This window comes from Anomalospiza imberbis, chromosome 5 (genome assembly GCF_031753505.1).
Source record: "Anomalospiza imberbis isolate Cuckoo-Finch-1a 21T00152 chromosome 5, ASM3175350v1, whole genome shotgun sequence".
NCBI classification, from domain to species: Eukaryota; Metazoa; Chordata; class Aves; order Passeriformes; family Viduidae; genus Anomalospiza; species Anomalospiza imberbis.
The window spans coordinates 1,337,344-1,361,371 of NC_089685.1; the positions used below are offsets into that span (position 1 = coordinate 1,337,344).

Here is a 24,028-nt window from a genome sequence, read left to right on the forward strand (position 1 = left end):
CTGGGGAGCAGAAAGCAGGAATGTTATAAACATTCTATGATATCTTGATAGAATATACAGGTAAAATTAGGGAATATAATAAATATTTTATTATATCGTAATAGAATATATAGTTAAAATTCGGGACTATAATAAATATTCTATTATATCGTAATAGAATATACAGTTAAAATTAAAGAATATAATAAATATTCTATTATATAGAAATAGAATATATAGTTAAAATTAAAGAATATAATAAATATTCTATTATATAGTAATAGAATATATAGTTAAAATTAAAGAATATAATAAATATTCTATTATATTGTAACAGAATAGATAGTTAAAATTTAAGAATATATTAAATATTCTATTATATAGTAATAGAATATATAGTTAAAATTAAAGAATATAATAAATATTCTATTATATCGTAACACAATAGATAGATAAAATTAAAGAATATAATAAATATTCTATTATATAGTAATAGAATATATAGTTAAAATTAAAGAATATAATAAATATTCTATTATATCTTAATAGAATATACAGTTAAAATTAAAGAATATAATAAATATTCTATTATATCGTAATAGAATATATAGTTAAAATTTAAGAATATAATAAATATTCTATTATATCGTAACACAATAGATAGATAAAATTAAAGAATATAATAAATATTCTATTATATCTTAATAGAATATACAGTTAAAATTTAAGAATATAATAAATATTCTATTATATCTTAATAGAATATACAGTTAAAATTTAAGAATATAATAAATATTCTATGATATCTTAATAGAATATACAGTTAAAATTAGGGAATATAATAAATATTCTATTATATAGTAATAGAATATACAGTTAAAATTAAAGAATATAATAAATATTCTATTATATCGTAACACAATAGATAGATAAAATTAAAGAATATAATAAATATTCTATTATATAGTAATAGAATATATAGTTAAAATTAAAGAATATAATAAATATTCTATTATATCTTAATAGAATATACAGTTAAAATTAAAGAATATAATAAATATTCTATTATATAGTAATAGAATATATAGTTAAAATTTTAGAATATAATAAATATTCTATCATATCGTAATAGAATATATAGTTAAAATTTAAGAATATAATAAATATTCTATTATATAGTAATAGAATATATAGTTAAAATTAAAGATTATAATAAATATTCTATTACATCATAATAGAATATATATACCATTATGCATTATTTATATATATTATATTTTTATATGTTACATTATACTACATTATATTACAAGCTATATTATTACATATAAGTACTATAGATATCATAAATATTATATATTTTTAATTTAGCAAATTTATATTATATTATAAATGTAATATAATATAATATAATATAATTAGTATAGTATAACATAATTAGTATTATATAACATAATATAATATAATATAATATGATATATGACAGTATATGATATTATATATTATATAATATAACATAACATAATAAAATATAATATAATACAATATAATACAATACAATACAATATAATATAATATAATATAATATAATATAATATAATATAATATAATATTTTAAAATTATAATTATGTATTATTATATTATAGAATAATATTATATTAGCAATATTATAATGATATTAATATAATATAATATAATATAATATAATATAACATAATATAAAGTAATATTATATAATATAATATAGTATAATATAATGCAACATAACATATTATATCATATTAATTACATTACATTATATTAATTATATTATATTACATTAACTATATTACATTATATTACATTACATTAATTATATTATATAAATTGCATTATATTATATTAATTATATTATATTATATTAATTATATTATATTATATTATATTATATTATATAATATTATATTAATTGTATTATATTATGTTAGTTATGTTATATTATATTATATTATATTATATTATATTATATTATATATAATTATAATATAATATAATATAGTATATAATATATAATATATATATATATAAGTATATAATATAATATAATATATAATATATATAATTATAATATAATAATAATATAATATAATATAATTATATTATATTATACTATACTATATTCTAATATGGTTATGGGACAGATAATATTTTCTATAATAACCATCACAATATATAATACATTACATAGAATATAATAACATTACAATCCAGTTTTTGACTTCCACGTTCATGTACTGGCTTTTCCAAGTTCTTATTAACCACCACAATTTTAATACAGCACGGTTTATAACCCCTTTTATCTAATTTTTAGGCATATAAATAGCAATCAAATGAACATATTAAAGTTTGGGTCCTCACATAATATTAAAATAGGAACTCTGAAATTGAACTTCAATACATTTCACATTTTAATTACATTAAAATAATGAAGTTGGATGCTTTAAGTAACCATGTATAAGATATATAATAATGAAATATTTTTAACCCTCAGAAATATGCATTTAACCAGTGTAATAAAAAATATAGAAGAAAATTCTTTTAAGCTAATGGTGTGCTTTCGGCAATTTGCACTAGATATAGATGGAAGAAATAAAATAAACCAGAATAAAATAAAATATAAAATAAAATAAAATAAAATAAATAAAATAAAATTAAATTAAATTAAATTAATTTAAAATAAAATAAAATAAAAATAAAATTGAATTAAAATAAAATAAAAATTAAATTAATTTAAAATAAAATAAAATAAAAATAAAATTGAATTAAAATAAAATAAAAATTAAATTAAATTAAAATTAAATTAAAATTGAATTAAATTAAATTAAATTACAATTAAAATAAATTCATTTAAAATAAAATAAAATAAAATTAAAATAAAATAAAATAAAATTTAAATTAAAATAAAATAAAATAAAATAAAAATTAAATTAAAATAAAATAAAATTTAAATAAAATAAAAATAAAATAAAATAAAATAAAATAAAATAAAATAAAAATAAAATAAAAATAAAATAAAATAAAAATTAAATAAAATTAAAATAAAATTAAAATAAAATAAAATAAAATAAAAATTAAATAAAATTGAAATAAAATTTAATTAAAAAATTAAATTAAATTAAAATAAAATTTAAATAAAATAAACCAAAATGAAATAAAGATAAAAATGAAATTTTGACGTGAAATGGAATGACAAACTCACTTTCCCAGAGAGGAAATGGGTTAAGGCACGTCGTTCTGATGGAATTTCCGGGACCCTCTTATCCCTTTTGAAACTTTTCAAGATTTTAAAGGACAAGCCCTGTTCCTCACAGCCTGGGCCCAGCATCCACCCACCCAAGTGAGCCTTTGCAAGCTGGGATCGTGCCTCAGCAGAGGGAATTTAACCCTCCTGCAGTGAAAAATCCATCCTGGGAATGATTGCCCTAAATCAACCCAACCCTTCCTGGAATAGGCACTAACTCCTCTCTTCTGGCCACCCAAAAAAACCCCAGAAAATGCAATTTGTTCCACAAAAGGAGCCAAATCCAGCAGGAACCCTGGAGCTGCCTCCCGCCAGCACCAGCACTTTCACTTTTGCTTCCTTGAATTAATTTATTTCCATTGAACACGTCCGCAGCACGTAAATGTTTATTTCCATTGAACACGTCCGCAGCACGTAAATGTTTATTTCCATTGAACACGTCCGCAGCACGTAAATGTTTATTTCCATTGAACACATCCCCCCAAAAACGCTCCATTTCCCTTTCAGGGCAGGATCCAAGGATCAGCGTGGCTATTCTTCGGGATAATGCTCGGAGTGGAGGATTTGAGGGGGTTTTTCCCCTAACCTGGATGATTTTAGGGATGGCCCGCTTCCTCCTTTTCAGCTCAGCGGAGTTAAAAGCGCTCCGCTCCCCGGGGAGGCTGTTTTCCAACATCCCAACTTCCTCAAAATACAGGAAATGACGCAAAGAAAGGGGAAAAAAAACCCAAGCCAAGACACTCCCATGGCTTTTAGGAATGTGCTGAGGGAATTTGGGGCTGGATTTGATGATTTAACGATCTTTTCCAACCAAAACCATCCCAGGATTCTACTTAGAAATGGAATTTCTCGCTCTGCCTTCGCCCGCATCCCTATTTTTTCCCCGTTTTCCCGAGATTTCCCGTGTGGCTTCCAATGTCAGCCAGGAGACATTCCAGCTGGGGAGCCAAAGGCTCAGAGGATGGAGTGGGAGCTCCAGAGGGGCGAGAAATATTCAGGAGAAAGCGGGAGCTTTTCCCCCCAGAAGCTCCTTTCCAAACCCTTTTCCCACATGGATGCACCGACCTCATCCAGAGGGTCCCCTCATTTCCAAGCACCCCCATTCCCAAAGCCCCCTCAGTGCCAATCCCCCAATCCCAAGGATTCCCCAATCCCAAGGATTCCCCCATTCCCAAGGATTCCCCCAATCCCAAGGATTCCCCCATTCCCAAGGATTCCCTCATTCCTAAGGATTCCCTCATTCCTAAGGATTCCCTCATTCCCAAGGAATTCCCTTTTAACCCCTTCTCAGCCAAGATCCTCCCTGCTCACTCCCCCACCCCGTTATCCCTTCGGCAAACCCTAAAATCCCAAGGATTCCCTCATTCCCAAGGTCCCCCTCACTGCCAATGCCCCAATCCCAAGGAATTCCCTTATTCCCAGGGAATTCCCTTTTAACCCCATCTCAGCCAAGATCCTCCCTGCTCACTCCCCGATCCCATTACCACACTACCCCTTTGGCAAACCCTAAAATCCCAAGGATTCCCCCATTCCCAAGGGCTGTCTCAAATCCCAGGGATTTCCCCATTGCCAAGGTCCCCCCTCAGTGCCAATCCCCCAATCCCAAGGAATTCCCTCATTCCCAAGGAATTCCCTTTTAACCCCTTCTCAGCCAAGATCCTCCCTGCTTATTCCCCCACCCCATTACCACACTACCCCTTCGGCAAACCCTAAAATCCCAAGGATTCCCCCATTGCCAAGGGTCCCCTCAGTGCCAATCCCCCAATCCCAAGGATTCCCCCAATCCCAAGGAATTCCCTTTTAACCCCTTCACAGCCAAGATCCTCCCTGCTCACTCCCCCACCCCGTTATCCCTCTGGCAAACCCTAAAATCCCAGGGATTCCCCCATTCCCAAGGGCTGTCTCAAATCCCAGGGATTCCCCCATTGCCAAAGGTCCCCTCAGTGCCAATCCCCCAATCCCAAGGATTCCCCCAATCCCAAGGAATTCCCCTTTAACCCCTTCTCAGCCAAGATCCTCCCTGCTCACTCCCCTGCCCCGTTATCCCTTTGGCAAACCCTAAAATCCCAAGGATTCCCCCATTCCCAAGGGCTGTCTCAAATCCCAGGGATTCCCCCATTGCCAAGGGTCCCCTCAGTGCCAATCTCCCAATCCCAAGGATTCCCCCATTGCCAAGGGTCCCCTCAGTGCCAATCCCCCAATCCCAAGGATTCCCTCATTCCCAAGGAATTCCCTTTTAACCCCTTTTCAGCCAAGATCCTCCCTGCTCATTCCCCCACCCCATTACCACACTACCCCTTTGGCAAACCCTAAAATCCCAAGGATTCCCTCATTCCCAAGGTCCCCCTCACTGCCAAGGGTCCCCTCACTGCCAATCCCCCAGTCCCAAGGATTCTCCCATTCCCAAGGAATTCCCTTTTAACCCCTTCTCAGCCAAGATCCTCCCTGCTCACTCCCCCGCCCCTTTATCCCTTCGGCAAACCCTAAAATCCCAGGGATTCCCCCATTGCCAAGGTCCCCCTCACTGCCAAGGGTCCCCTCAGCGCCAATCCCCCAATCCCAAGTATTCCCTCATTCCCAAGGTCCCCCTCACTGCCAAGGGTCCCCTCACTGCCAATCCCCCAATCCCAAGGATTCCCTCATTCCCAGGGAATTCCCTTTTAACCCCTTCTTAGCCAAGATCCTCCCTGCTCACTCCCCCACCCCGCTATCCCTTTGGCAAACCCTAAAATCCCAAGGATTCCCCCATTCCCAAGGTCCCCCTCACTGCCAAGGGTCCCCTCAGTGCCAATCCCCCAATCCCAAGGATTCCCTCATTCCCAAGGGGCCCCTCAACACTACGGAATTTCTTTTTTAACCCCTTCTCAGCCAAGAGCCCCCCCGTTCACTCCCCCATCCCGTTACCCCTCCTTTCCAATCCCTCAATTCCAAAGGATTCCCCCTTTTCCAAGGGTCCCCTCAGGCCGAAGGAGCCCCCATTCCCAAGGCCACCTCAACGTCCGAGCCCCCCCGCAGTGCCAAAAACCCTTCAATACCAAGCCCCCCCCCTCATTTCCAAGGGTCCCCTCATTCCCGAACCCCTCCGTTCCAGGGATTCCCCCATTTCCAACGGCGCCCCCAAAGGAGTCTCCATCCCCAAGGTCCCCTCAAAGCCAAAGGTTCCTCGCAGTGCCAAAAGCCCTTGGAACACCAATCCCCCGCCACTGCCAAGGGTCCCCGCAGTGCTAATCCCTCAGCTCCAAGCATTCCCTCGTTCCCGAGGGCCTCCACGTTCCCAAAGAAACCCCATTTCCAAGGAAACCCCTTCCCTGCCCCCCCCCGCGCTGCCCAAAAATGGTCGCGCCCTCTTCCCCCAGCCTCACCCGCTCCCGGCGCTTCCGGCCCCGCGCACTCCTCCGGCCCCGCCCCCTCCCCGCTGTCCAATCAGACGCCGGAGCAGCCCCCAGCGCTGTCCAATGGCGCAGCACTTCCGGGTTGGGCGGCGTTCATTTACTTCTCCCGTGGCGGTGACGTCAATCCCTCCGCGTGTGACGTCACGAGCGCTCCGCGGCGCGCCGGTGGGTCGGAAAAACCGGGAATTTTCCCGCGGGAATGGCGCGGCCTGGGATGAGCTGGCGAGGGGATAAGGGCGGGGGGGACGGGAGATCCCGGCCTGCGGGAGCGGGAGCCCCGAAGGAAACAGGAATTTCTGGTTTTCCCTGAGGAAAAAGGGAATTTCTGGGCTTTTTTTTTTTTTTTTTTTTCCCTGAGGAAAAAGGGAATTTCTGGGCTTTTTTTTTTTTTTTTTTTTTTTTTTTTTCCCCTGAGGAAAAATGGAATTTCCCGTTGGTTTTGGGGGGAAAAGGGAATTGGTGCTTCTCCTGGAGGAGGGGTTGGTGCCTGGCTGTCCGCAGGGGAAAAGGAAATGATTCGTCTTCCAGAGGGAAAAGGGAATTTCAGATTTTCCGGAGTGAAAAGGAAAATGTATGGATTTCCAGCTGGCTTCTGGCTTTCCTAAGAGGAGCAGGAATTTTGGAATTTTTACCCAGAGGGAAATGGAAGTTTCTGTGTTACCAGAGGGAGAGGCTGGTTTCTCATTTCCCTGAGGTGAAAATGGAAATTCCTGGTTTTCCCTATGAAAGAGCAGAATCCCGTTTTTCCTGATGGATGTTTTCCCTTGTTTTCCCAAGGAAAGAGGAAGTTCCCGGTTTTTCCAAAAGGAAGAGGGAATTTCAGCTTCCCTGGAGGAAGAGGTGGGGCCCTGGTTTTCCTGAATAAAAAGGAATTGTCCATTTTTCCCAGGGAAAAAAAAAATAAAAGGGAATTCCAGGATTTGCTGAGGGAGACTCCGGTTTCTGCTTTTCCAAAGGGAAAAAATGGAATTTCTTTTTGCCTAAAGGAGAGACGGCTTTCCTGTTTTCCTGAGGAAAAGGCTGATTTCTGCTGTTCCAGAGGGAACTTTTGGTTCCTGGGCACCCAAATGGAAAAAGAGGCTTCTGGTTTTCCTGAGGGAAGAAGGGAATTTCTGTTTTTCCTAAGGGAAAGAGCAGATCCTGGTATTCCTAAGGAAAAGAAGATCCTTTTTTCTGGAGGGGGAGACCAGATCCTAATTTTCCCAAGGAAAAAATGGACTTCTTGCTTTTACGGAGGCGTGGCTGCTTCCTGAATCCCAGAGGGAGAGGAAAATTCCTGGTTTTCCTGAAGGAGAGGCCAGATCCTGGTTTTCTGAAGGGAAATTTTTAATTATCCTGAGGGAGAAGGAAATTTTCTCGTTATTCTGAGGGAGAGGCTGGTTCTGGGATTTCCTGAGGGAAAAATTTCCATTTTTCTGGAGGTAGACACCAGGCTCTGCTTCTCCTGAGGGAAAACCTAAGGATTTGTGGATCTCCTGAGGGAAAAATTCCCATTTTTCTAGAAATAGGCACCGGGCTCTGCTTCTCCTGAGGGAAAACCTAAGGATTTGTGGGTTTCCTGAGGGAAGAATTCCCATTTTTCTGGAGGTAGACACCAGGCTCTGCTTCTCCTGAGGGAAAACCTCATTTCAGCTTATCCCAATACCCCAATCCAAGCAGGATATCCTGGAAAATCCCCATTTTTTTACCTCTTTTCCCTCAGGCCCGGCTCCATGGCGGAGCAGGAGAGGCCGCGGCGGCTCCTGAGGCTGGGCCGGGAGGGAAACCTGGATGTGCTGTGGGATTTGTGGATCTCCTGAGGGAAGAATTCCCATTTTTCTGGAAATAGGCACCAGGCTCTGCTTCTCCTAAGGGAAAACCTAAGGATTTGTAGATTTCCTGAGGGAAAAATTCCCATTTTTCTAGAAATAGGCACTGGGCTCTGCTTCTCCTGAGGGAAAACCTAAGGATTTGTGGATCTCCTGAGGGAAAAATTCCCATTTTTCTGGAAATAGGCACCAGGCTCTGCTTCTCCTGAGGGAAAACCTCATTTCAGCTTATCCCAATACCCCAATCCAAGCAGGATATCCTGGAAAATCCCCATTTTTTGCCTCTTCCCCTCAGGCCCGGCTCCATGGCGGAGCAGGAGAGGCTGTGGCAGCTCCTGAGGCTGGTCCAGGAGGGAAACCTGGATGTGCTGTGGGATTTGTGGATCTCCTGAGGGAAGAATTCCCATTTTTCTGGAAATAGGCACCAGGCTCTGCTTCTCCTGATGGAAAACCTAAGGATTTGTGGATCTCCTGAGGGAAGAATTCCCATTTATCTGGAAATAGGCACCAGGCTCTGCTTCTCCTGAGGGAAAACCTCATTTCAGCTTATCCCAATACCCCAATCCAAGCAGGATATCCTGGAAAATCCCCATTTTTTGCCTCTTCCCCTCAGGCCCGGCTCCATGGCGGAGCAGGAGAGGCTGTGGCAGCTCCTGAGACTGGTCCAGGAGGGAAACCTGGATGTGCTGTGGGATTTGTGGATCTCCTGAGGGAAGAATTCCCATTTTTCTGGAGGTAGGCACCAGGCTCTGCTTCTCCTGAGGGAAAACCTAAGGATCTGTGGGTTTCCTGAGGGAAAACATTCCCATTTTTCTGGAGGTAGGCACCGGGCTCTGCTTCTCCTGAGGGAAAACCTCATTCCTGCTTATCCCAACCCCCAAACCATCCACAATATCCCACAAAATCCCCATTTTTTGCCTCTTTCCCCTCAGGCCCGGCTCCATGGCGGAGCAGGAGAGGCCACGGCGGCTCCTGAGGCTGGTCCAGGAGGGAAACCTGGATCTCCTGCGGGACGAGCTGAGGCTGGATGAGATTCCAGAGGCTCCCAGCTGGCGCTGGGGACGTTTGGGAGATTCCCTGCTGCACCACGCAGCTCGCTTGGGACACCGGGATGTGCTGGAATTCCTGGTCCGGGAGATCGGGATGGACACGGAGGTGGCCAATGGGGACTACAAGAGACCCATCCATGAGGCCGCTTCCATGGGACACCAGGAATGTGTGTCCTTCCTTCTGGAGAGAGGGGCGAGCGTGGACTGCTTGAAAAAGGCTGACTGGTAGGTGCTGGGATTTGGGATTGGGTGGGAATGTGGCTGCTGGAGGCAGTGTTTGGGATCATGGAATGGATGGGAAGGAGCTTAAGGATCATCCAGAGCCACCTGGGACACCTCCCACTGTCCCAGGCTGCTCCAGCCCCAGTGTCCAGCCTGGCCTTGGGCATTCCAGGGATCCAGGGGCAGCCCCAGCTGCTCTGGCAATCCCAGCCCAGCCAGGAATTCCCAATTCCCAAGATCCCATCCATCCCTGCCCTCTGGCAGTGGGAGCCATTCCCTGTGTCCTGTCCCTGCAGGCCTTGTCCCCAGTCCCTCTGCAGCTCTCCTGGAGCCCCTTTAGGGCCTGGAATGTGCTGGAAGCTCCCCCTGGATCTTTTTCCTCTCCAGGGGAGCATTCCCAGCTCTCCCAGGCTGGCTCCAGCCCTGCAGCAGCTCCAAGGCCTCCTCTGGATTTGCTCCAGCAGCTCCAGGTCCTTACACTGGGGTCCCAGAGCTGGACCCCATGTGGGCTCACCTGAGTGGAACAGAGGGGCAGAATTCCCTTCCCCTGCTGCCCACACTGTGGATCCAGTGGGGTTTTTGGGAGAAATTCCAGCCCTATCCCTGCTTTCCCCTCGCCTCTCCTAAAAGCTGTAAATTACTGCTCCACTCTTCCCTTGGGGATGGGGATTTCTGGAAAAAGAAAACAAGGATTCTCCCCAGCTCCCAGGTGAAAGCCAGGGAAGGCCCTTTGGAGCTGAATTGCCACAAGTCCAAAGGCAGCATTCCGGAGCTGGGAATTGATGCTGGGCCAGCCTGGAGCTGAGGCCAAGATTCCATGAGCCTGGGTTTGTGTGGCCGTGCTCTTCCACCCCTGGGTGAAAACCAGGGAGCTCCGCGCTTCCTAAGGCATACCCAAACCTTTGGAAAAACTCTCCTTTGCCCTGAAAATACAGAATGCTCCGAGGGACTGCATGGAAAAGGAGCTGGAGTGTTCCCAGCCTGGAAAAACAGTGTTGTAAAATCTCCTGGGTGCTCAGGCAAAGCACCCAAATCAAATTTGTTGTGCCAGGTCGTTTTATTTCCCTGGATCTTCTTCCAGGACTCCCCTGATGATGGCTTGCACCAGGAAAAACTTGGAAGTGATCAAAACTCTGGTGGAGCACGGAGCCAACCCGTTGTTGAGGAACAAGGATGGCTGGAATTGCTTCCACATTGCCAGCAGGGAAGGGCATCCCGAAGTGCTCCGGTACCTCCTGGATGTGTCCCCAAGCTGCTGGGACACGGAGAGCACCACGGGGAGAACTCCTCTGCACACAGCAGGTACAGCAGGGATGGGTCCAGGGAAGCCTCTGGAATCTCATCCAGCCTCAGCTCGTTCCGGAGGAGATCCAGGTTTCCCTCCCGGACCAGCCTCAGGAGCTGCCATGGCCTCTCCTGCTCCGCCATGGAGCTGGGCCTGAGGGGAAAGAGGCCAAAAAAATGGGGATTTTGGGGGATATTTTGGTTGGGATTGGGATAAGCAGGGATGAGGTTTTCCCTCAGGAGAAGCAGAGCCTGGTGCCTACTTCCAGAAAAATGGGAATTCTTCCCTCAGGAGATCCACAAATCCCACAGCACATCCAGGTTTCCCTCCCGGACCAGCCTCAGGAGCTGCCACAGCCTCTCCTGCTCTGCCATGGAGCCGGGCCTGAGGGGAAAGAGGCCAAAAAATGGGGATTTTGTGGGATACTGTGGATGGTTCGGGGGTTGGGATAAGCAGGAATGAGGTTTTCCCTCAGGAGAAGCAGAGCCTGGTGCCTACTTCCAGAAAAATGGGAATTTTTCCCTCAGGAGATCCACAAATCCCACAGCACATCCAGGTTTCCCTCCCGGACCAGCCTCAGGAGCTGCCACAGCCTCTCCTGCTCCGCCATGGAGCCGGGCCTGAGGGAAAAGAGGCCAAAAAATGGGGATTTTGTGGGATATTGTGGATGGTTCGGGGGTTGGGATAAGCAGGAATGAGGTTCTCCCTCAGGAGAAGCAGAGCCCGGTGCCTACTTCCAGAAAAATGGGAATTTTTCCCTCAGGAAATCCACAAATCCCATAGCACATCCAGGTTTCCCTCCTGGACCAGCCTCAGGAGCTGCCACAGCCTCTCCTGCTCCGCCATGGAGCCGGGCCTGAGGGGAATGAGGCCAAAAAATGGGGATTTTGTGGGATATTGTGGATGGTTCGGGGGTTGGGATAAGCAGGAATGAGGTTCTCCCTCAGGAGAAGCAGAGCCTGGTGCCTACTTCCAGAAAAATGGGAATTCTTCCCTCAGGAAATCCACAAATCCCACAGCACATCCAGGTTTCCCTCCTGGACCAGCCTCAGGAGCTGCCACAGCCTCTCCTGCTCCGCCATGGAGCCGGGCCTGAGGGGAATGAGGCCAAAAAATGGGGATTTTGTGGGATACTGTGGATGGTTCGGGGGTTGGGATAAGCAGGAATTAGGTTCTCCCTCAGGAGAAGCAGAGCCCGGTGCCTACTTCCAGAAAAATGGGAATTTTTCCCTCAGGAAATGCCCAAACCGGCCTCTTGGAATTCTTGGGCTCCTCGGATCTAGTTCATCTCTCCCTGGCACAGATGGATCCGAGCTCCCTTGGCTTGGAACATGGATTTGATTTTCCTTCCTGCTGTGAAAAGCTCCCCAGCTCCAAGCACATCCTGGCATTTGAAACTCCTGAAGGCAGCAGAGCTGCTGAGAGGAACTTTTTTGGGATCTGCCTGGGGGTGGATTTCTTTATCACAGCCTCAAGCTGGGCCTGGGGAGGTTCAGGTGGCATACTGGGAAAATTCCTTCATGGAAAGGGATGTAAGTTTGTAAGGATTGGAATGAGCTGCCCAGGGCAAGGGTGGAGTCCCCATTCCTGGAGGGATTTAAGATCCATGCAGATGTGGCACTTGGGGACATGGGGCAGTGCTGGGAATGGTTAGGCTCAAGCACTTTCCCAACCAAAATGACTCCGTGATTCCAGCAATAAACTCCAAATCTGGGAGTCCCCTTGCTCTCATCCCATGGTGAGAATTCCAGAGGCTCTTCCTGTGAAGGGGAGGGACAATCCCTGCTGGGAGCTGTTGTTGGAGCCCACCATGTCCACAGTTCCCTTTCCCTGCCCTTTTCCTTGCTTTTAAGGGCTGTTTAAAGGGAACGGGCACGTTTAGAAATCCCAGCCATCCTCAGGATTGTTGGGAAGCAGAAAAGGGCTCAGACCGCATCCCGAGTGGGAATCAGGCTGTGTATTCCAGCGGCAGAGATGAGCCCTGGCTACCCAAACTCCTTTCCCAAAGAATTTAATTGGGATTGACTCTCTGGAAAAACCTGAGGTGTTGGGAGGAACCCCTGCTGTGCTGTCACCCCCGTGGCTTTTCCAGCCCTTGCTCTGTCACTCTTGGCTCATCAGCAGTGACAATTCCAGCCCTTGGGCACCACTGAGTCCTTGTGCTTGACCTGGGAATGAAAAAAAAAAAAACAGGGAATGAGTTGTTTGTGGGATCGCAGCAGGTTGCCTCAAGTGGCTGATCCCGATTTCTTTATGTTCTCCTAGCCCTGCCCAAGTCCAGGTGTTGTTTCCACGGAGCTGCCAGCTCCTCTCCCAGCAGGAGGTGGATGTTGGGCTGGGATCTGGGAGCTGAGGGGCTGGGGCAGGGTCAGGAGCAGGGTGAGCTCCTGGATTTGGGATTATCCTGTGGGAAAGGGGGAATTCTGACCTTGAGGCAAAACCTTCTCCCTGCCTTGGGATATGGCCATACAATTGGGATCCAGCACCTGGATTCTGCTTCCCAGAGATGTCTCCACCTGTGTTTCCTTTGGCAAAGCCACCAATCCACAATTGGGGTGGATTTCTGGAATTTCCTGACCCATCCAGACCCTGGAGCAGCAGCTGGAGTGGGAGTGACTGGGAATTGGGAAGGGCTGGAATTAGGGAATTGTGACTTAACCCCCCAGTGCAATTTGATCCCAAACTGCTGCTCCCTTGCATCCCCACACTTATCCCAGGGGATATTCCCAGTTCCAAGGCAGGAGCGGGGGTGAGGGGCTGGAGATGGTGCTGGAGCTGCCGGGGGAAATCATGAAAGGACTAACTGCCTTTTCCATGGATTTCCATGGCTTTCCATCCCAGGGGTGTGGATTTGAGCACATTAACCCGTGGCCAGGCCAGCTGTCTTCCTGAAAGGTCATTTTCTCCCTCCTGCAATTATTTTTTATATTAATAAGGGTTGATTCCTTCAGCTTTGTTGCTTCTTCTATCCCGAGGGAAGAAAGCTGGGAAGAGGTAATTAGAGGATGTGGAATGCAGCAGTGGATCCTGGCTGTCCCAAGTCTCTGTTCCTGATAAGAGATGGAATTGTAAGGGATTTTTCTTCCCATAACTTGGGTTCATCAACTGAGTGAAGAACAGGCAGGGAGCAGGATCAAAGAGCCAAAATCTGGGAATCCCTCACTGGGATTCCAGCTGAAAGTTGCTCCTGGGAGCACACATTTCCCAGGAGCCCTTTTTCCATCACCTGATGGACCAGCTCCAGCCTTGGTTTGATATAATTTTTCTCTTGAATATGTTCCATTTGTTTTGCAGAAATGACCCGCGGGGAAAAAGAAAAAAAAAATATCCAAAAAGCTGGATCAAAGCTGTGTGAAGTGAAATGTTTAAAAAATCAAGAAAGAACTGGAATATTTCAGTGCCTCGGGTTCAAATCCTCCCCCTCTGTTGTTGTTTTCCCTCAGAGACGGGTGAGGATGAGGAGATGGGAGTGGCTGAGGAGGGCTGGGAATGTTATCCAGCATTTCCCCAGCTCCCTGCTCTGTGTTCCTTTTGCTTCTCCCAGATCCCAGTTCGGGAATGAACAAATAATTGGGAGAAACCCTCTTTGTTCCAGCTGAATTCTGTGGCAGGTGGAACCAGGCGATGCCCATTCCATACCTTTTCCCTGCTTTACCTAACATTTCCCAATGGGATCAGAGGAAGTGAAGCCTTTTTTTTTTTTTTTTAATCCCACCAAAAAATTGATGGGAATAAAGCCCCTTGAATCCCAAGCCCTTTGGAGCACCTCCCCTTATCCCAAAAGGATCAGCAACCCGCGCATGCCTCACTGCAGGAACACAATGCCACAAAACCACAACCAATCCATGTTTTTCCTGGTTTTCCCCATCTTTTCCCAGCGATGCACGGCTGTTCCCAGGTCGTGGAGCTGCTTCTGGAACGGTAAGCAGGCTCCTTCCAGCCTTTCCAGCTTTTTCTCCCCCGACTCCCGTTCCCTGCCAGGATTTGGACACAAAGGATGCTTGTGCTGTTCCTCTGGGGAAGCACAGCACAGCTGCCCTGCCCTCCACCCCGAGGCTGGCTCCTTGTGCTCCAGGTTTTTCCCAGCTGGGAAAGACACAAGGGTTCCCTGGGGATGGGCTCCCTCTTGGTTGTGACACAAATCCCAGTTATGTAACTCAGCCCTGGGTTTGTTTTCCCTGCTGATTCATTCCCAGTGTGACAACGACCAAAGGGATTCCTGGCAGCTCTGTGCTGGGAGCAGCTTCCTTAGGCTGGGCTTATCCTTGTTTTCCTGGGAAGTTGCTGGGAAGTGGCTTTAAAGCAGCTCTGTTCCCTTTCTCTGTTCTCCCTTCCCTTCCCTGAGCTGCAGCGGCTTTCCCTGGGAATCGCAGCTCATCCCAACCTGTTCATGCTTGGCCCAGCATAAAAAGCTCTGTCATCTAAGCCCGGCTTTAATTCGGTTTTCTCTCATTCCACTGGAGTTTAACCTGAATGAGGTTGGTGGTCTCTTGATTTTGTACCTCAGTCCATGAAGATCTGGTTATTCCCTGCTTCCAGTGCACACCTTGTCCCTTCTGGAAACCCTCAGTCCGGAAAAAGGGAATTATAAATGATCTGTAGAGCCCAAAGGAGCTGAACCAGATCTCTGATCCCAAAAATATCCCACAAATCATTCCCCAGGCCCTAAAACACCAGGACAGGTTTATCCATGGTCTGTGGAGGAGCTTTATATATTCCATTTTCAATCCCAGCTGCTGAGAGTCTCCTTCCATAAGGATTTTGGAGCTGCCAACAGCTCTGGCCTGGTTTTTTCTCCTCTCACTTCCAGGTGCCAGTACAAACCTGACAGCAGGGACAGCTGTGGGGTCACTCCCTTCATGGACGCTCTCCAGAACGGGCACGTCAGCATCGCCCGGCTGCTCCTGGAGAAACACCAGGTGGGTGCCAAAATTCCTCACTGCCTCTCCCCGGAGCTGAGCCAGAGCTGCCAGGACAGGTGAGCCACGTTTCATCGCGACTGGAGCGTAAGGAAGCAAGTTCCCAAATTGTAGAGAAAGAAATTGTGTAAAAAGGCAAATTCCCCCTGGAGATGAGAAGGATTTGCCTGAGCGAGGTCGTCAGGAATCAGCTCCTGCGGCAGGAATCATGGAATGGTTTGGATTGGAAGGACCCCATGTCATTCCACCCCTGCCATGGGCAGGGACACCTTCCATTATCCAAGGTGATTCCAAGCACCTGTCCAACCTGGCCTTGGACACTTCTAGGGATCCCGGGACAGCCACAGCTTTTGTGGTAAATGTGTCCCCAGAGCTGGTGGAGTGGGACGGCGACACCAGGCAGTGGCAGGAGGGGACAGGACATTCCCAGCGCTCCAGGGGCAGCTGTGGCAGAGCCAAAAGCAGCTCTTGGAAAGCCAGGACTCGGCATGGAGGCTCCAGTGGCCGTGGATAACATGGAAATGTCCATCCAGGAGTTACCCAGAGCTCCTCCCTGCCATCCCTCTCTCCTGGCAGCTCCTGCTCCTGTGCTGGCTCCCAAAAATCCCTGATTTCCTCCGGGGAATGCCATTAGAGCCAGTTATGCATGGCAGGAACCAGACCACTGCAGTCAGTTATTGATTGATTGATTGATTGCTGGTTGATCCCAGCTGCTTGGAGGCCCCTCATGGCTGATTCTCCCAGAGGTGTTGGTCAGATCCTGGATGTCCTAAGGAGAAGTAAATCCTGTTTTCTGGACTGGGAAATTTGGGAAGTTTGTTGTGGTTTTAACCTCGCATTCCAAGCACTGAGGGTGGGAGAGGTGGGAAACCTCGTGGAGGTTTCCTGGCGGTGCCGGTGCCTCCGGAGGGTGCTGATCTCATTTGGGATGAGTACACTTCGTGTTATTTCCATGATATTCCTTAACTGCAGGCCTGTCCCACAGCTGTGGATGCCCTGGGTGCCCAGGCCCTGCACAGGGCAGCTCTGACAGCCCAGGATGGCTCCATCCAGTTCCTGGTGTCCGAGCTGGGCGTGGATGTCAACGGGAGAGCGACGTCCCTGCAGCTGCCAGCCCTGCACTACGCAGCCAAGGTTTGTCCCTGCTCCCAAATTCCCTTGGAAAAGCCTGTGCCAGGCACCCAAACCAGGCTGGATCAGGTGTTGGCCACCGTGGAGGATTTGCGTTCCTGGCTCATCCTCTGCCACTGTCCGTCTGCTCCTGACCAGTCCCATTCCCTGTTTTCTGGGCATCAAAGGAAATGTGGGCAGCAGGGTGAGGGTGGGATTCTCCCCCTCTGCTCTGCTCTGGTGAGATCCCACCTGGAGCACCAGATCCCAGCCCTGGGGCCAACAGCAGGACCTGGAGCTGCTGGAGAGTCCAGAGGAGTGCACAGAGCTGCTCCAGGGCTGGAGCCCCTCAGTTCCCAGGGATCCAGGCTGGGAGAGCTGGGGATGCTCACCTGGAGAGGAGAAGGCTCCAGGGAGAGCTCAGAGCCCCTGCCAGGCCTGAAGGGGCTCCAGGAGAGCTGCAGAGGGACTGGGGACAAGGCCTGCAGGGACAGGACACAGGGAATGGCTCCCACTGCCAGAGGGCAGGGATGGATGGGATCTTGGGAATTAGGAATTCCTGGCTGGGCTGGGATTGCCAGAGCAGCTGGGGCTGCCCCTGGATCCCTGGAATGTCCAAGGCCAGGCTGGACACTGGGGCTGGAGCAGCCTGGGACAGTGGGAGGTGACCCTGCCATGGCAGGGGTGGCACTGGATGGGCTCTGAGCTCCCTTCCCACCCCTGGAATTCCATGTTTGTGTCCAGCTGCCTGCAGAGGAGGGACACAGGACATGTCTAGAACTAGTGGGAGAGCTGGGAAGGCAGGGGGAGCTCCCAGAATTTTATCTGTGTCCTTCACACCAGAGTTGTTTTGAATTCCTGAACCAATGGAGCTTTCTCCTCCTCCCAGCCTGTGTAGGGAGCAGAATTGTGGGTCCTGCAACATTCCCTGGGAATGCAGAGCAGATCCCAAAACTTCCCTAGTGACCAGGATCCCTCGTGGGATCCAGCTGGCAGCACAGGAATGTCCCTGCTCAGACCCAGGGATGTTAAACTCAGGATTTTAACAGCACTCTGAGCCTTGTGGTAGGAATAAAACCTCATCCCAGTGCCCTGCTCCTACAAAACCATCTGTGCCACTCCCTGGGAATGCTGGCACCATCCAGCCATGCCACAAAGGAGCCTTTTCTCCCATTTTCCTGGCCTCCTGCTCCCAGAAACCACGTTCAAAACCCTTCTGGTTGCCAAGGGCACGTTGAACAGCGAGGCTCTGGGGGGAATATAATGTGCCTTGGAGAAAATCCCAGCTCCTGGCTGATTTGGGAACGATTGGATGGGATTCTCTCCCTTCCCTCCCCGGGCTCGGTGTCACTTTGTATTTACAGCACCCTTTGTTTGTCTGGTGGGTTGTGTTTTTATCTCCCTCTTTTCGTATTCTTTTGCATTTATAAACACATGAAAATCAAATTATTTTTGAAATTCAATTTGCTGCCAGGGCTGGGGCAGCTGCAGCATTTCCTGGCTTAGTGGCTTTGCCATGGAATGGGGTTTGCAGGGAAATGGGAACCTTGGGATCAGGGAAGATGCTGTGGAATCCTATGGGAATAGGGAAAAAGAGAGGGTGTGTGTGGGGGGGGGGATAAAAATAAGAGCTTTCCATTCCCAGGCTGCAGGACAAAGACTAATTCATGGCATTGAGGATGTAATTCCAAAATCAGGCGTGTTATTTAGGGAGAAAGGATTTCTTTCTGGAAAAGCCTGTGCAGGGTGGAAGGAGGTGGGGGCTCTGCTGGGTTTTTCCCTGTGGAATTTGAAATTGGCTCCTGGCAGAGGAAGGAGGGAGGACACAGTGGATCGTGGCTGGCTGGGTCTCCTCCCGGGGCACCACAAATCCTGGAGGAATGCTTTGGGAAATGCCAGTGCCTGAGGGAGGCAGATGAGCAACAGGTTCTGCTCCTGGAGCTGGAATAACCCCAGAAAAATCCACTCCAGATCCCCTGGGAATTGGAGGGATTTGAAACTCGGAGTTGGAGAGAGCTCAGAGCCCCTGCCAGGGCCTAAAGGGGCTCCAGGAGAAATACCTGGGACAAGGGATGCAGGGACAGGACACAGGGAATGGCTCCCACTGCCAGAGGGCAGGGATGGATGGGATCTTGGGAATTAGGAATTCCTGCCTGGGCTGGAATTGCCAGAGCAGCTGGGGCTGCCCCTGGATCCCTGCAATGCCCAAGGAATGTTTGGAGCACCCTGGATAGGGGAGGTGTCCCTGGAATGAGCTTTGAGGTCCCTTCCCACCCAAACTGGTCCGGGATTCTGGGATTTGGGACACTCAGAATCCATCCCGAGGGATCTTTATGGAAAATGGGGACAGAAAAGAGAGGAAAAGGGAAGGGAGACCCTTCATGGTTTCCTGAGATTCCAAGTGAAGCCCCTGGGTCCATGAATGAATTGGAGAGGAGATGGATCCAATGTCAGGCTGGGAGAGCTGGGAATGTTCCCCTGGAGAGGAGAAGGCTCCAGGGAGAGCTTCCAGCACATTCCAGGCCCTGAAGGGGCTCCAGGAGAGCTGCAGAGGGACTGGGGACAAGGCCTGCAGGGACAGGACACAGGGAATGGCTCCCACTGCCAGAGGGCAGGGATGGATGGGATCTTGGGAATTGGGAATTCCTGCCTGGGCTGGGATTGCCAGAGCAGCTGGGGCTGCCCGTGATCCCTGGAATGTCCAAGGCCAGGCTCGAGCAGCCTGGGATAGGGAAGGTGTCCGTGCCCATGGCAGGGGTTGGACTTGGATGATCTTTAAGGATTTTTTCCAACCCAAAGCATTTTGGGATTTTAGGAAGGTGCCTTTCTGGTGGCACCTTTCTGGCCACTTCCCATGGGATTACATGATTCCCATGGGATAACAATCGCTGCCTTATGGATCTGATCTGAAGGCAGCTGACCCTGGTTTCCATCTGCTCCAAGATCCTCGGGAGCTCCTGGTACCCCCAGACCTGACCAGGACAGAGCAGATCTGTGCAGTCCCAGGTTAGGGATGGATCCAAGCACAGAGCTGATCCCAAATTCCACGTTCTGCAGGAAGGACATGGACACACCATCCGGACCCTGCTGTCCCTCGGTGCTGATCTCCAGGCTACGGATGGGAAGGGCCGTTCTGGTGAGAATTCCAAGCTGGTTTTCCAAGCTTTATGTGACACCAAGAGCTTCCATAAGCACACCCCAACCTCAGCGTGCAGGGAGATGCCAATTCCATGGATACACTTGCTCTGGGAGCAGCATGATGGATTATCCCAGGGGTTTTTTTTGGGCATTTTGCATTCCCTGGCTTTCAATTTGCTGGAATTTCTGCTGGGGCTTTTCCCTTAGGGAAAGACCAGAGACCCAAATTGGGAACTTCATGCCTATTTTCCACTTGAGGAGCTCCGATGCTGCCTTAAATTTGGCTGGAATGATCCTGTTGGAAGCAGGTTGGATGGACAAACACAAGGATTGAGCTCTCCAGCCTCAAATCCTTAGCAAACAGCCTGGAAATGGCTGATGAGCAAATAATACCAGAGAGCTGGCACGGAAATGGAGTTGCTATAGCGATGCTGGAGAGTCGGCATTCCCAGCGGGAAAGGCTCAGGCAGCTCTTGCATCAGCATCTCCCAAAAAAAAAAAAATATTAAAAATTGAAAAAAAAAAAAAGGAAGACAAATTTGTTCCAGCCATCACCAAAATTGGCAAATTCCCCAGCCCTGGGGCTTGGTAAAAGCCACATTTTAGCAGTGCCATCTCTCCCTCCGCCCCCTCAGTGACTAAATCCAAGCTCTGCTGAGCTCATCCAACCCTGGGATGTTTTTTCCTGTGGCTCCTCCTTGCCTGGGTTTGGGTCACTGCGTCCTTGGGAAGCTTCTCATCCCCATCAGGATTATCCAGAGAGATCAGGATGCCTCCTTTGGATTAGATGGAAGGAAGATTTTTTTACAGTGAGGGTGGGGAGGGGCTGGGCTGGAATTCCCAGAGCAGCTGGGGCTGTCCCTGGGTCCCTGGCAGTGCCCAGGGCCAGGCTGGACCCTGGGGCTGGAGCAGCCTGGGACGGTGGAAGGTCCCTGCCCATGGCAGGAGGGTGGTACTGGATGATCTTTAAGATCAGACTCGGTGATCCCAGGCTTAATCCTGCGATTCTATCCTAACCCAACAACCCAAACCACTCCATAATCCCACACTGGCACACCTCATTTTTCACCCTCCACCTATTTATTCCCACGGGAGGCTCCTGTTTCCCTGCAAAGCAGGATGAGGTGACCCCAGCTGGTGTTGTGTCCCCCAGCCCTGCACGTGGCCAGCGCCGGGCAGCGCGCGGAGGCCGCTGGGATCCTGCTGCGGGCCGGCCTCCGGGACGCTCCCGATGCCACGGGAATGCTGGCCCAGCAGCTGGCCAGGAGGCCTGATGTCATCCAGCTTTTCCAGGGAACACAAGTCAGCACGTGAAGAAGAGGAACCTGCTCCTTTTCCACACGGTACATTGGTTATTCCTTGCCAGATTTAGGGAAACAGCTGATTAAAATCCCCAAATTGAATCCCCAAAGTGAGGCGCCTCTTTAAATTAAGGATCCCTCAAACAGGGGCACTTGCCCCAAAAAGAGAACCCCCTTCAATTGTATCCCTCACTAACGAGAGGAACCCCAAAATTAAGAATCCCCCAAATAGAGGAAAACCCCCTAAACTGAGGAAAACCCCCTAAACTGAGGCAAACCCCCTAAATTGAGGAAACCCCCCCCCCAAATGGAGGACCCCCCCAGACTGAAAACTTTCCCCCAAAATGATGAATAGCCTCAAAAGAAGAACCCCCCAGGTTAAGGAGCCCACCAAAACTGAAGACCCCCCCCCGAACCTAGGTCTGTCCCCAAATAAAGAACACCCCCATAAACCGAGGATTTTTACCCAACACTGAGCAGAGGAGCCAAGCTTGGCATTTGGGAGTAGATTCAGGAGAAATGTTTTAAGTAGGATTATCTCAAACGATAATGGAGGTGATGGGTCTGCGAGGGTGGGGAGGCCCTGGCACAGGTTTCCCAAAAAAAGTTGTGGCTGCTCCATCCCTGGAAGTGTCCAAGGCCAGGCTGGGATAGTGGAAGGTGTCCCTGCCCATTGGAATGAGATGATCTTTAGGGTCCCTTTCCACCCAAACAATTCCATGGGTTTATCACATTGCTGTTCTGATCCGCCATTATAAATTTATTTTCTTCTTTCGCCTCTTCCTGTGCAGCTCCCTGAAACAGAACCATCCAAGGAAAGTGCCACTTCCAGGGATCCTCACGGCTTTTCCTGGGAATTTCCACGCCCTGAACGTCCCCATGTTGAAGATCCACCTGGATCGTGGATTTTCTAGCTCTTCATGGACCTGCTCTCCACTAATCCCTTAAATTGCTTTAATTTGCAATTCAATGTTTAATTTGACCTCTTTGGGTAGGACGGAGACTCCTGAAGCTACATCAGCCCTTTGAATCCTTTGTGTAGCCCACAGCTGATCCCAAAACCTGCAGGAATCTGTGGTGGGACCTCAACCATGTGAGGACATCGGGGATCTCTGGATCAGACTAAAATAAGGAGGTGTTTTATTCCAGACTGGAATGCTGGGCAGGTCCCAGCGCTGATGAACTTTAAATCCCAATAATCTGCTCTTGGGAGCCTGGAATACACAGCGAGGTAAGAGCAGCTGCAGCTGTTGGGTTTGTGCAGCTGGAATTATAAATTCCATTGAAAAGTGACGTGTCCTTGTCTGTTTGTAATGCCAGGAGATAAAAACGGATGGAATTGTGCTTTTTTGGGGGATGGCAGATGTTAAAAATCGGGAAGGGAGTGAGTTAAAGGTGTGCACCATGAACCACGGTGCTCATGGCTGGGTTTGAGTGGGAAATTCCCTCCTTGCTATCTCTGGAGCAGGAATTTTGGATCAGCCCCTGGCAGGGGTGAGGAAATTATTTTATTCCTCTAAATATCCTGGATCCTTAAATCCAGTTCTGTCCTCCCTACAGCAGGAAATGCAAGGAGCTGCTTCATTCCCACTTTTTGTCATTTTAATAAGCCATGGAATAGCTGTGTCCTCCCAATATTACTGCTGAGAAAAAACAGTGGGAATGTTCCCAAATATCCATGGAAACACAATGGGGAAACTCCATAAAAACATGGAAACACATTTCAAAACACAAAGGGGAACGTGCATTATTCTGAGGGTTCGAAAAGGAATGTGGATTCAGCTTTATGCCTGCGAAATTCCCCCAGGGAATTCTGGTTTTTTTTCCCCAAAAAACGTTTCCTTCCTGTTTTTTTTCCCCAGTCAGGATTTTGGGAAGTCGGAATGCAGCCTAATTAGGGGCGCTTGTTGGGACAGTTAGGGAATTTCCCATCCAAAGCGGTCCGTGGGGGGTCTGGGATGGGATGGAAAAGCGTCAGCTGTGGAGGGATTGGGGGGGGACAACTCAACCCCCCCCCAAAATGAGGGACCCCCCCAAAATGAGGGACCCCCCCAAACTGAGGGACCCCCCCAAAATGAGGGACCCCCCAAACTGAGGGACCCCTTTATTTAAGTACCCCATTAAACTGACCACCCACCCTGACTCGAGGAGCTCCCCCAAATTGAGGGTGCTCCCAGAGAACCCCCCAAACTGAGGATCTGCCAAATGTTAAGGAACATCCCCAAAATGAGGATCCCCTTGAAAAATTAAGGATCCCCCCCCAAACAAGGGGACTCGCCCCGAACAGAGAAGCCCCTTGAAATGGATTCCCCACTAAGGACGGGTCCCCCCCAAAATTAAGAATCCCCCAAACGGAGGATCCTCCCCGAAACTGAGGAAAAACCCCCAAATGGAGGAAACTCCCCCAAACTGATGAATTCCCCAAACAGAGGAACCCCCCCAGGTTAAGGAGCCCACCAAAACTGAGGACCCCCCAACCCTAGGTCAAATGAAGAACCCCCCCATAAACCGAGCGGAGGAAATTCCCGAAACTGAGGAATCCCC

The 24,028-nt window shown here is 47.5% G+C and overlaps 1 protein-coding gene across 7 annotated transcripts; it reads left to right on the forward strand.

Annotated features, from left to right (window-relative positions):
- The first annotated feature begins 6,757 nt into the window (after positions 1 to 6,757).
- ANKRD16 (ankyrin repeat domain 16) lies at positions 6,758 to 22,777 on the forward strand. Of its 7 annotated transcripts, none has more exons than XM_068189350.1 (9): positions 6,758 to 6,817; positions 9,393 to 9,734; positions 10,813 to 11,033; positions 14,895 to 14,937; positions 15,827 to 15,935; positions 16,908 to 17,069; positions 20,103 to 20,181; positions 21,337 to 21,526; positions 22,276 to 22,777. In XM_068189350.1, the coding sequence occupies exons 2-8, from the start codon at positions 9,403 to 9,405 to the stop codon at positions 21,495 to 21,497; spliced, it is 1,107 nt and encodes a 368-aa protein (XP_068045451.1). In that variant the 5' UTR covers positions 6,758 to 6,817; positions 9,393 to 9,402; the 3' UTR covers positions 21,498 to 21,526; positions 22,276 to 22,777. The 7 variants fall into 7 exon arrangements, with proteins under 7 accessions (XP_068045451.1, XP_068045456.1, XP_068045458.1 ...); XM_068189353.1 differs by lacking the exon at positions 6,758 to 6,817 and adding an exon at positions 8,215 to 8,239; XM_068189351.1 differs by lacking the exon at positions 6,758 to 6,817 and adding an exon at positions 9,072 to 9,195.
- The last annotated feature ends 1,251 nt before the right edge of the window (positions 22,778 to 24,028 follow it).